Below are 13,693 nucleotides of genomic sequence, written 5' to 3'. Positions count from 1 at the left end.
ACTTCAGGGCGACTCGGATCGCATGAGAGGTCGCTGCAAGGCGTTCCTCCGCACTTGGCAGCCTGGCCCTTTCCTCATCGCGAGGGGCGAGGATGTCACTTGGCACTACAGGCCTCCAGTTTGGCTCTTCTCACCTCCCGCATGTACTACTAGGTAGCCCCCCCCAGAGAGCGGCTAGCCACGGGGGTGGAGCTCCGGTGTTCACTGTGTTTATTATCCCTCCTTGTGAGGTGAGCTTTGTAGCCTTATGGCGTTTTCTCATTAACTAATAGAAGGATCGTTTTTTCCCCAAAAAAAAAATTTTACATCTTATCACATTTATCCACATCTATCCTCATCACATCACGTCACAACATATCCACATCACATCTCGTCCATTCGGCCTCGACGGAGCAGCTGTCACATGCACTCTGCACTCAGTGCATGGTGACAAGATGGCTCATCATCAGAAGTGCAACAGTTGTACAGTTTTAGAACCCAATAGGATGATAATTGTCGTACGCCGTGACCCCATTGTACATCCTCAGTCCAGGATAAGTCAGGCACGAGCTACGTAGGTCATTCCTCAGCCTTAGTGGGTCAGTCAGTCAGTCAAGTCCCTTAACCCACTTGGAGAGAATCATTCATGCATGTAGAGTTAGTAGAAGCCTTAGGGTTTGCATCACAAAGCACTCTGCATCCTGCATAATATGCATTCATATGCTTGTGCATCATTTAGAATAATCCCCGAAGCCTTAGGGAATTTACTGGGATTTATCTGGTATTTTTTCCATATTTATTAGTATTTATTTAGCATTATTTGCATTATTGGGCATTTATAAATATAAACTTTATTAAATGACCAACCTCCAGTTAGTATAAATAGGCTTGCCTAGAGCCTATTTTCTCATTCAGTCTTCATTGTGCTAAGAGCTCTCCTCCTCAGCCCTAGGAGCACCCTTGCTTTCAGCCCTAGACTAATCCAGCCCTAGAGCCCATAAGCTTGCTTCTCCAGCCCCTTGAGAAACCATAGCTTCAGTCAGCCCTAGGCGCCTGCCTTCAGCATCATTCAGCCCTGATTCAGCATCAGTTCAGGCCCAGATTCAGCATCCAAATCAACTCAGTTCAACGCCAGCAAACAGTACAGCTTCTCTGCGTTTTTGCCCAGCCGTACAGCCGTCCTGCGTTTCTGTTCCAGCCGTACAGCAGTCCTGCGTTTCTGTTCCAGCCGTACAGCAGCCGCCTACAGCCTCTGTTTCCTCATGCGTTTCAGTCCACAGCATCTCTACAGGCTAGCGTTTCTGTCCACAGCAGTTTCCAGCCCTCTAAAGAAATAAAGCAAATACTATCTCGTTATCGGGATAGGGGGCCCTTCAGTGGGTAATTTGGGACCCAATCTGGTGTACAGTTCTCATCTCTCTCTCTCTCATCTCTTTAAAGTTTGAAGTATTGAAATGGATTGCTAAACTCACGAAACTCAGGATACAGAAGACGGTGTGAGCATTTGTGTGACAGGATCTTCCAATACAAAGACTTCCGCTGCATATCACATTGGTATCAGATTCACATTGTCCACACACACCGTATCCTAGCGTGGGGGCATCCTTGGATGGTTAGATTGCGTTCCGGCACGACCACCGACTTCAGCATCATGTCTACAAGAGAGAGTACTCATCAACCGGAAGACGTCTCCCCCGAAGGAGACCTCGTTCTTCCGCCTACAGCAGACACCATAGCTCTTCTTAGAGCTCAGAACCAGCTGCTCATGGAGCGTCTCCAACTCTTGGAGGCAGCAGCAGCACGTCCTTCTACACCTCCAGCAGCACCCGACTACATCTCCCTCTTCTTTCAGATGGAACAACAAAGGAGAGAGGACGAGGCCCGAAGGAAAAGAGAAAAAGAAGAAAGACGGGACTATGAGGAAGCCCAACGCAGGATCGACGAAGACTGGCGTCAGGCTGACCTCGCCGCTCGCGAACAACAACGTGACCTTGATCGAGAACGTATGTTACTCGAACACCAACGGGAAAAGGAGGCCATACACTTGAGGTATCAGCAGCTCTCCTCCTTTGTGTAGACTACAGGGCATTAAACAAACTCATTATCAAGAATAAGTTTCCTATGCCCAAGATAGAGTACATTTTGGAGCGTTTAGACGATGCTAAGTTTTTCACTAAGATCAACCTCAAGAGTGGTTACCATCAAGTCCGCATTTTTGAAGCTGACATTCCAAAAACAGCTTTCAGGACAGAGCGTGGTCACTACGAGTTCGTAGTCATGCCTTTTGGGCTTACAAATGCACCAGCAACGTTCAATAAGATGATGTCTAGGATTTTCGCAGTCCACATTGGGAAGTGTGTTTTCATATTCCTTGATGACATACTAGTCTTCTCAGCCACTGCGGAGCAGCATGAGAAAGATGTGGAGAAAGTCTTACAACTTTTGCGAGATAATCAGCTCTACATAAACGCCAAAAAGTCTATCTTTGGTGTTAAAGAAGTTCAGTATTTGGGCTACATCATCGGTTCCGATGGGATTAGACTGGACCCTTCAAAGGTTCAGGAGATCTTAGATTGGGACATTCCTAAGACCACCCAAGAAATCCGTTCATTCGTAGGTCTTTGTCAGGCCTATAGCACACATGTCCATCATTTTTCCAACCTTGCAGCACCTCTTACCGACTTGCTCAAGGGGGTGAAGACTTGCAAGCAGAAAGTATCAGTTACAGGTAAGGCACTTGATGCATTCCGTGCACTCCAGAAAGCTGCCTCAGAAGCACCTGTATTAAAGTTAGCATCATGGGACGAACCTTTCGAGGTCATCACCGATGCCAGCAATGTAGCCATAGGTGCAATCCTCCAGCAGGACAATAGACCCGTGGCATATTACAGCAGAAAGTTGGATGTCGCCAAAAAGAATTATTCGGTATATGACAAAGAGCTTTTGGGTGTGATCACAGCGCTCAAACATTGAAAGCCTTTTCTTTATGGACAGGCTTTCACATTGAAAACAGACCACCAAGCACTTAAGTGGCTTCAGACTATGCCAAGTGCCCAGTGGAGTGATCAACAGGCTAGGTGGAGTCAAATCTTCCAACAGTTTGGAGGTATGATTGAATACATCCCTGGTAAGCATAACCCAGTAGCAGATGCTCTCAGTCGAAAGTCCAGCATCCAAGCAGTCCAAGAAGCTACCATTCTCGAAATCACGGGGAAGGACTTGGATAGTATGAAAGACCAATATGTCGACTCCCCTGAGTTTGGTACTCAGTATAGTTTGGCCCTCACTTCTGAGCCTGGCCACTATTCAGTACAGAACGGTTGGTTGTTCTACAAGAAGCCTGGGAGGAGGTCAATTTTGTGGTCCTCCGGTCTGGACAGAGGGAGCTGGGGAGGGAGGCTATCCCGAAGAAAAATCTTCTGGAACTTTTCATGGAGAACCGAGTACTTCTCGGAAGCATTGGCCACCGTCTGGGCTGTCTGGATGTAAATCATCGCACATTGTGCGCCTTTCCCAATTGCTCGCTTAGCCTGCAAGTGGCTTATGAGCGGAAAATTCAGAATTCCTGGCTCACACTTAATGGTCACCGGGGCGTTTGACACATTCCGATTGATCTGGAACGTGTGCTTGTCCCACTTGACATCAAGAAAAAACTTGTGAAACCACTGAATATCCAAAATTATGTCTGCTCCTACAAGAGGGGCAATCATAAAATCACGCACAAACTCTATGCCCTGAATAACTAACTTAGCACCTAGAGCTTCATACTTGACGCTCGTTGTCATGCTTGTGCTAAAACCCTCAACCTGTTTGTCCACCGAAGTCAGATCGAAACGGGCACGCCTAGCGGCCTGTTCCGTGACCAAATCCTCCATGCTGCCGCTATCAAACAAGACAACGACTCTCTGGCCACCTATGTAGCCAAAGGACTTGAGCAATTTGTTGCGCTCATACTCCTAGTCATGGGCGCCCTTCTGCTTATCTTCGAGCTCCTGGCTAATAATTGCTCCAACTGAAGCACCGGGGTTTGAAGAACTAGGGGTAGCCGCTGGGGTCTGTGTGGGAGCTGAGCTCACCACAGAAGCGGTGGAGGCGGCGGCGGCGGCGGCGGGCTTTGGAGGCTTCTTCGGACAATCCCGAGAAGTATGTCCTTTTGTATGACAAAAGAAACATCTACCCTCCTTGTACTGAGAAAGTTCCTCAGCACTTAACTTGCCACCTACCTTGCCTGCCTCCGCTCTCTGGTCTGGAGTAAGCTTAGACGCATTGTTCAAGTTCTTGGAGCCAAAGGCTCCCAGGCTCTGTCTTGGGGAAGACCCCGTCTGGTTCTGGCTTTTGCCCCCCGAGGCGGTAGCCCTAGGAGAAGCCAGCTGGGAAGTCTTGGGCTTGCCACCATTATGTTTCATTTCTGCACTCTGCGCAAGCGAGAGTGCGTCTTCAAAGGTGGCTGGCCTACATACGCACCTCCCATTCGATTTGCGTGTCCAAGCCATACAAAAACTGCCCTTTCTTATCCGTATCAGATAAGCCTAATTGCAAATATAAAGTCGAAATTCTATTGGCAAACTGAAGGACTGGTTGCGCGTCAAAACGCGCTCCCCTGAACTCGTCTTCGAGTCGCTCAAGATAGTGGGGCGGTAGAAACAGCTGCTTAAGGTCACGAACAAACTCGTCCCACACATAAGCTGCCATACCTAATCGGGTGTGGGCATGAGCCCACTGAGTCCACCAAGGAATGGCCTCACCTTCCAAGTACCAACTGGCTAAGATCACTTTGTCAGTATCTGTTTTCCTAACTGTGGCAAAGTAAGCTTCAAATTGATGTAACCATGAATAAAGAGTTGTGGGATCGAGTTACCATTATACTTACTAAAGTTCATTTTCTCAGGAAAATGATTCGAGGGCGCCGCCGGTGTCAATCTGGTGTCCAATGCTTTGAGGTAACGCTCGTGTTCCACGCGTCGCATGGCTTCGTCTTCTCGTTGTCGGATCTCCAATGCACGAATCTGCAACTCAAGCAAAGAGCTTGGCTGCGGCGGCTGTGACCCCGCGAGAGGATCCTTGTGTCGAGGATCTGGCATCTGGGATACGGAAGGAGAGGGAGGAGGAGATGGAAAACGCGATGCTAGAGAACCGGTACGCTCTTCCAAAGCCAAGATCTGCGCCTTCTGCTCATCCAACTTGGCTGTCTGTTCCGCGATTGCTCGCATCATCTACTGGAACATGTCTGTGACACTCAAGCCTGGTGTCCTAGCTGGGCTGCCTGGTGCACTCTGGTCACATGGTTCTTGATCTCTCTCGTCGTCAAAGCTCGCCATAGCAAGAAAATGCACTTCCTTTCCGGAACGCAATCTGACCATCCACTATCTGTATGGGAGATGTCCAGAGGCTTCCGGAGGCTGAAAACCAACCGTCCTTCGAGGGACAGGAGTCACTCCGAAAGGGGTAGTCCACCGGCATCTAAAAACCAACCACACGAGCGAGAAAAAATTCTGGTTTCTTTGCTGAATCTTTGTACTTGAGGCTCTGATACCACTGTAACATGCAGAAGCTTCGGAGAAGAATCGGTAACTTCAATACTCAGAATTCAGCACTCTTTTCGTGACGGAAATTAACGCACAAACTGAAAGGAGATGTGCAGAAAATAGAGAGAGAGAGAGAGAGAGAGAGAGAGAGAGAGAGGACATAGTATTGGGTCCCAATTACCCACTGTAGGTCCCCCCACCACGGATGGTGTATTTGCTTTATTAGAATGATGTGAACCTGAAAAGAAAATACAGAATTCTTGACCTTTCTTGGCTGGAAAATCCCTGCCCTTGACCTTCAGTTCTCCACCCCTTTGCTTGGCAACTCCCTTGGCTTGTCTAGCCCTTGATTTGCTTGAGCTCTTGGTGAATAATGAGATGAATGAATGGGATTGTGGGCTAGGCTATTTATACTTCTCAACATGAGCAATCGGCCAGTATAAATCCAGGCGGCCAGCCTTAAATGTCCCACGACTGCCTAAAATACAGCAATAAATGCTGAATTAAATCTAGAAAATGCTGCGTTTTATTCCTAACTGGCTGGGAGGTGATGCACCTACTTCCAAAGTGCTGGGCACAGCTTTTGCACACATCCCAAGGGCTGGGCAGCTTGTATGGGTTGCCCCATACTTGCCCTACAGCCATGTAAAGGCTGTAAACTCTTGGAATTTGCCTTATTCTTGCCCTAGGGCTGTCCTACAACCCCTCCATGGCTGGTGGGTTCAGCCTGGGCCTTCTTGCCCCTCATGGGGGTGGTTCCACACCGTTCCCATGCCCACACTAAGATCCGGGGTAGCCCTATGGGCTGGCCCCTAGTCCTAAACACTAACTACTCAGTGATCTGGCATCCGGTACCATACCCGATACACAAAATCACTGACATCATTCTAAAGGGAGACTCACAGTGCGGACTGGCACTGTTTCATGTGCAGGACAGTGCACACCTGACCTTAGACTCCTGTGTAGGACAATGCACACCTGACCTCGGACAACTGAGATGGATCCCTGGCTGACTCGTCCCGGACTGGGCTCACATGGGACCAGTTCACCATCCCAAGTCCTGCACCTTCTGTACAGAAATGTCTACGTGGCATCCAAGTGCAAGATGCACGTGACACTTCCAAGCGGGCTTCAAAACCATTGGAGTTAATTCACACTGACTTGTGTGGACCTCGGCAAACACAATCATTGGGAGGTTCTCTATATTTCATGCTGCTTGTTGATGACTGTTCCAGATTCACATGGGTCTATTTTCTTTCACAGAAGGACCAAGCTTTCGCATGGTTCAAGGATTGGCATCTGATGGTGGAGAGAGTCTGGATTGCAGGTAAAGACTCTCAGGGCTGACAAAGGAGGTGAATTCTCTTCAAATGCTTTCGTCAGATTTTGTGCAAATCATGGCATCAAGTGGGAACAGGCCAATACAAGATCGCCTTCCAAGAATGGAGTTGTCGAACGCAAAAACAGGACTGTGGTGGAGATGGCGAGGACGATGCTGGAGCATCGTGATCGTCCTCGTCCACTTTGGGGAGAGGCTGTGGCGACAACTGTCCATACCCTCAACCGGTCTCCAACGACTTCAGTACCTCACATGACTCCTTTTGAGGCATACTTTGGCAGGAAACCTGATGTCGCCCACTTCTGTGTGTTTGGAAGCGATGCGTATGTACATATTCCGAAGCAGCAGAGGGGGAAGCTTGACTCCAAGTCCCGTAAGCTTATTTTTGTGGGGTATAATTCTCTTTCCAAGGAATACAGATTGTATGATCCAGAGAGGAATGAGATTATTGTCAGCCGAGATGTGGTTTTTGATGAGCATGTTCCAGTATCCACTGTCGAGGAGCCACCACTTCTTGGAGACCCAGAGAAGTTTGATGATGATTCCCAGTCCATTGTTCCAGCTGGACAACCACAGTCAGTACAGAGGAGGTTGAGCCCGCAGCTGGAGTAGAGTCCCCACAGCTGCAAGAGGCTCCGGAGTCTGTTCGAGTACCCAAGTGGTTGATAGACACCCTTCGGGAGTCAGGTGTCACGAAGCTTCCCTCCAAATGGACCACAGAGGACAGCCCTCGAAGATCGCACAAAGTCCGAGACAAAAGTCATTCAGCGAAGCTTCTTCAGGTAAACTATGCTTGGATGTCTCGTATCATGCCGGACAAGGAGCCCACTTCCATCCAGGAAGCCCTTTCACAGGACACTTGGAGGAAAGCCATGCAGGTGGAACTTGATGCCATCGAGAAGAACAGCACATGGGAGTTGGTACCGAGGGCATCGAAACGGTCAGTCATTGGTGTCAAATGGGTCTTTAAGACCAAATATGCAGACAAACACAAAGCCAGGCTTGTGGCTAAGGGTTATGCTCAACGGCCAGGCATCGACTACGAGGATACCTTTGCACCGACAGCAAGGATGACCACAATTCGGACCGTTCTTGCCCTTGCTTCTTCTCAAAGGTGGCCTATGTATCAAATGGATGTAAAATCTGCGTTCCTTAATGGTGACCTACAGGAGGAGGTATATGTTGAGCAACCTCCAGGCTTTGTCGTTCCAGGATCAGAAGGGATGGTTTACAGGTTACGTAAGGCCTTGTATGGTCTTAAACAGGCTCCCAGGGCTTGGAATCAGAAGATTGATTCCTTCTTTGTTCGAACTGGTTTTCAGAGATCGGTTGCAGATCCCAACCTATATCTCTTTCAGGAACGCGGCATGGTTACGATTATCATCCTTTATGTGGATGATCTCATTCTCACCGGCGGTCATGTGGAGCACATTGGCGTAACGAAGGCTGCCTTGTCAAAGGAGTTTGAGATGACCAACCTAGGCTTACTCCACTTCTTTTTGGGATTGGAGATCTGGAAGACCCAGAGGGAGTTTTTCGTCTCTTAGCAGCGGTATGTTCATGAGTTGCTTCAGGCCTTTGGGATAGAGAACTGCAAGCCTATTACTTCGCTGATGGACCCAAATACAAAGTTAACTGTTAATGATCCTTGTGAGCCAGTTGATGCCTCGTAGTATCGGAAGCTAGTTGGTTCATCGATCTGGTTGCTAAACACCAGATTGGACTTGAGCTTCTCCGTGGGGCTGTTGAGCCCTTTTATCCAGACGCCATTAAAGTCTCATTGGGACGCAGGATTGCGGATCTTGCGGTATCTGCAGAGTACGAAGGATCTAGGACTCTTCTACACAGGAGGGGATGGAGTCAGACTCCAAGGTTTGAGTGACTCAGATTGGGGAGGAGATCCAGACACGAGGAGATCTACTTCAATTTATAGTTTTACCCTCGGCTCAGGAGCGGTTTCTTGGAGCAGTAAGAGGCAGCCAACTATTGCCCTATCTTCGACAGAGGCAGAGTACCGAGCTGCTTGTGGTTCTGCTTGTTGCGAGGTTGTGTGGCTGCAGAGGCTGCTAGGCGAGATTGGGTTTCCACAGAAGGAGCCCACAGTCATCCAGTGTGATAACCAGAGTTGTATAGCTATTGCTCGGAACCCGCTCTTCCATGCCCGGACCAAGCACATAGAGATACAGTATCACTTTGTACGTGAGAAGATCTTGGCTGGTGACATCTTGCTACTTTATTGTTCGACGGAGGACAATGCGGCGGACCTCTTCACGAAGTCTCTACCTTAGGCTATGCTCAAGCGGCACTCCAGCTCCTTGGGGTTGGTTTCACAGCCAAGAGCGGAGAGGGGGTGTTAGAAGTCATCTCCTATCTTTACTGAGACACCAGGGCCTCTGTTGTGGGTGTGCCCGCCCTTGTAGGTGCTTTTCTCATTTTTCCTCACTCCCCGTATTTTTTCCCATATTTTTTTCCATTTATCTATGGCTTGGGGAGGCAATCGTGAGCTGGCAGGCGCTTTTCCTCTGGCCAACTGTACCCAACTTATGTACGGTCCTGGCCGACTCATGTATGCTGGCCGACTGGCCCTTGTAGATGGTCGTGGAGGATTGGACCCTCTCTTATGCGTGTAAGCACCTACGGGCTTCCCTCGTGCTCATTTTCAGCAATAATCAACTGTTCCCAGCCTTCTACAGTTTGTGCTTTGGGCTTACAACCTGTGTTTGCTCTTTCTTTCATAGTCAACAAGGCCGACGGATCAAGTAGGTTGGAGGTAAAGACATGGTGGTCCTCAAAGGAACGAGACAGTGGCAAGCGGGCGCTTGACGACAGATTGCCAAAGAACAAAGGGAAGTCTCATTTTGTAATTATCTCATTGTGAATAATAAGAGAAACCAACTTAAAAGGATCTTGCCTTGTCATGTGCACTTCTTCTTAATAAGGAACCTCTTCTACTTCATAGCAACGGTTGTGGCCGTTGAACCGTGTGTGTTGACATAGAAGGTTGAGTGCGGGATCACTTAGAAGAGAGAGGGTGTTCACGTAGAGAGTCATATTAAAGGATCTAAGTGTGTGTGGGTTTGTGAAGGAGTTAAGTGAAAGGGACTTATCCTCACATAACAGAGAGTTTGTGATATATGGAATGGGGGTGGGGAGAAGGTTGTGTGAACGGCTGTTCTCAGAGAAGAGAGTCGAAAGGGAAGCAGGTTTTTAAAGTTGGCTCATTGGACAACGTGCTTATTGCGGACACTAGGATGCATGCCTGTATACAAATATAAGGAGAGTAGACAGCCCATATACCATCAAGGGAGAATGTTCACTATACCTCATTGGACAATACACGTATCATGTCATCGTAAGTACTGTTCGTGTCGTTGGTGCTAATGGTGAAGCAGGTGTAGTTGACTTCGGTCCAGGAAGGTTTGGGGATGAGGATGGAGAAAGCGTTTTTGAACACGTCGATGGAGAAGCCTTTGATGTCGGTGGGGTCAGAGCAATCCACAAACTCTGTAAAGCAGGGTTTGTGTGGGACCAGAACCTGGAAAGGATTGGAAGCTCCTGTGTCATCTGCGCTTGATTGGATGGTGAAGGCAAGCTGGGCGAGAAAGAGGAGAAGAAGGAGGAAGAGGAAGGGAAAAGGGACATTGTTGGTGCAGATGGCTTTGGGCGCCATGGAGGGATCATCAAGAGCAGAAGAGAGATGAGAATTCGAAGACGCTGTTGTAGAGTGAAGAGAGCCTTCCAGGCAGTGCTTAAATTTGAAGCCCGTTTTGGGCTTCAATGGCTGTGCAGGGCTTCAAATGAAGCCCTACAATATTCTAAAGGCTTCAACCATGAAGCCCAATTTTTCATGCAAGGCTTCAAATTGAAGCCCTCCTAAATCACCAAGGCTTCAAAAAATATAGTATATAAATTATAATATATATACTATATAGTATATATATATATAGAGAGAGAGAGAGAGAGAGATTATGAATCCCAAAATTTTGTATAAGGTTGCAATTTGAAGCCCATTTGTGGACTCCAAAGCTTCATTTTTTTTTCCATGAAGCCTTACATTAGGCATCAAATTTAAGGCCTGCTTCCAGGCTCCTTCTCTTGTTGACATCATCCAAACCCGGTCAAGCTTTCTTTTTGCCCCATCTCTCAGTACAGGCCGTACGACACACTGCGGGGCTTTTGGCCTTGCCTTAGAAATTAGGGAGGGGGTTTACATGCGCAAGGGTCACTCGTCGTTGGATCAAGCCAAAAGGCCCATGTTTTTCCACATTGGGTTTGTGGGAAACAAAGCATTGCCCATCATTGCTAAAGACTGTTGTCTCTTCCGTTTCTTTCCCTATCGCACGGCAACCCCAAGCCATAAGGTGAACAAGCTAGCCTTTGGCCACACACATGATTGTTGCCATTCATCCACGTTCTATTACACGTGTTCCTTCTTGTGTTTCTCATTATTATGAAAGATATTGTGATAGACTGAATGAGAATGAGGAAGTTTTCATTTGCCAAATGAGAAAGAAGATTAGACAGGCATTGATCTTCCCTTATATACCATTTTGTGCATGAGGTGAGGGCAAAGCTTCCTTAAAGCTCAAAGGCCTCTCATGGTATTGATGGTGGCCCAACATCCAAGGGTTGCAAAATTGAGCAACACGTTTTGGAGATCCCAATGACATAACAAGTGAAGGCAAGGCAAGTGCTCTAAAACAAGTTAGCACAATTAACAAGTTAAGGCAAGGCAAAGTGTTGTAACAAGTTAACACAATTCTTCAAATCAACCCATCGAACTCTTCAAGTGCCCTATCAAGTTAACACAATTCTTCAAATCAACCCATCAAACTCTTCAAGCGCTCTATCAAGTTAACACAATTCTTCAAATCAACCCAGTAAGTTTTAGGTGCAATGGTTGTGAAAGAGGGTTTTATAGTTTGTGTGAATGCCAAGTTTACATCCAAAAACACATAGCTGAGCATGTCGACTCTTTGAGGCACTTCTCAAGAAAAAGTCTTATTTGAGAAATTATGGAAAGAATAGAATCCTATAAAGAAATTCACCGATGCACAAATCAGCAAAGATTATGGAATTGAGATATCAAGATTGTAAGTAGAAGTGCAAGCTGTATTGAGGGAAACAAGGAAACTCTTTTGTATCTCTTAGGGTACTACCAACAAATATTAACAAGTTTAAGTAAGATTGGAGAATATATGAGGAGAGTTTAAGTATCATACTAAAAAATGGTCTTAAAGATGGTGCATATCAACATGAAGTACAAAATGGAAAGTTTTTTTATCTGTCCAATCAACGAACCTTGTTATGTGCCCCACTAATCACAACTAATATCAAAGCAAAGATGCACTAATGGGGAGAGTATATGAAGTCTTACTATCACACAACTTCTACACATCCCTCCTTGTGTTCCCTCTACCTTCAATGAGAACTACTTGCTATATTAAAGTGAAACATTTTCCAATAATATCAAAATGTTGGAAAATGGTACCCTTGATGAGAACTATTGAGTATATTCCAAGAATATCAAAATGTTGGAAAATGTTGCCCTTAATGAGAACTGTACTTTGGTATATTAAAGTGAAACATTTTCCAACATCCGATGTAAAATATTGTTAAAGCTTCTCATTAAGGGAAATATATTATTAGTTTACATATTGATTTACACATAATGCAACCACTTGGAAAAGGATTACTAAATACCAAATTTTTAAAGAAAACACAAACCAATTTATTTTGAAAAGCCAAAGTGTCGTGATCTCCAATACCCATGTTAACCACATATTGATTAACACAGTCCTATGACAACTATGTCCGTGCACTTATGTAATGGGAGCGCCGACACTATATATTGTAGATCCCGTCATTTGATGAGAGAAAATTCCCTAAAGACGCTCCCAAGTATTGAGCTTCAAAGGACAAACAAGAGAATCTTGGTCAGTTGGCCAATCCATAGAGAAACGCCTTGTAACTATGTTTTGGGCGTCCCAGGTCATTTACTCTCGGGCGGCCTAGTGGGAAAAGGCTTGAAACTATAAAAGCCAATTTCTCTTTTTTGTAACTCACTCCCATTTTTGCAATAGAAGTGGAGTGTTCTCTCTCTCCCTCTCTCTTGCAACTCTAATCTAGCATGTGTGGTGTGCTTAGTGTTAGGGTTTGAGAGTGATTAGTGCTAATCACTTTGTTCCCTCTTGCTTCCTCTCTCCCTCTAGCATGTGTGGTGTGCCTAGGGCTTGCTTCCTCTCTCCCTCTAGTGATTAGTGATTAGTGATTAGTGCTAATCACTTATTCCCTCTTGCTTCCTCTCTCCCTCTAGCATGTGTGGTGTGCTTAGGGCTTGCTTCCTCTCTCCCTCTTGCTTTAGTTAGGGCTTGCTTCCTCTCTCCCTCTTGCTTTAGTTAGGGCTACCAACGCGATCGTCTTTTGTGGAGATCCCACACGATCCTCACGAGAGAGGTGGCATCACCCGTTCGATTAAATCAACCATCTCAGTGTGACAATAAGTGCGGGAGGACGACGATGATGAGTGGCTACGGTGGACCTCTTGAGCCTAGCTCGAGCTTGATGGATAGGCAACTTCCACGACACATCAGGGTAGGGTTTCTAAGCATACGGACGTACCACTCTCCGAAAACAAACCCTAAATTTAAAAAAAATATTTTTTTGCCATGATCGTACCATCCTTTGCCAACGGCCGCACCAACCTTTGCCATGGGTGTACACTTCTAAGCGTACATCCATACCATTCTTTGCCACGATCGCCGTACCAACCTTTGCCCACGGGCATACGCTTCTAAGTGTACGGCCATACCATTCCCAAAAAAACTTTAAAAAAATTTACCAAAAAAAA

General features: G+C 46.7%; 1 protein-coding gene across 3 annotated transcripts in view; it reads right to left on the bottom strand.

The window, feature by feature from the left end:
* The window catches only part of LOC147619861 (glutamate receptor 3.4-like), a 33,452-nt gene extending 22,389 nt beyond the window's left edge, over nt 1–11,063 (bottom strand). For 2 of the 3 annotated variants that reach the window (XM_086825711.1, XM_086825713.1), the window contains exon 1: nt 10,166–10,716. In XM_086825711.1, coding sequence (XP_086681837.1) covers nt 10,166–10,513 — 348 coding nt within the window. In that variant the 5' untranslated portion in view covers nt 10,514–10,716. Of the gene's footprint in view, nt 1–10,165; nt 10,717–10,928 lie in introns of those variants that run through there. The other variant, XM_086825712.1, reaches the window with a different exon arrangement.
* Nucleotides 11,064–13,693: the final 2,630 nt, after the last annotated feature.

This window comes from Cibotium barometz, chromosome 32 (genome assembly GCF_041138505.1).
Source record: "Cibotium barometz isolate CiBa-2024 chromosome 32, ASM4113850v1, whole genome shotgun sequence".
NCBI lineage: Eukaryota > Viridiplantae > Streptophyta > Polypodiopsida > Cyatheales > Cibotiaceae > Cibotium > Cibotium barometz.
The sequence above is the reverse complement of the archived record's forward strand: the minus strand, read 5'-3'. Positions and strand labels throughout refer to the sequence as shown.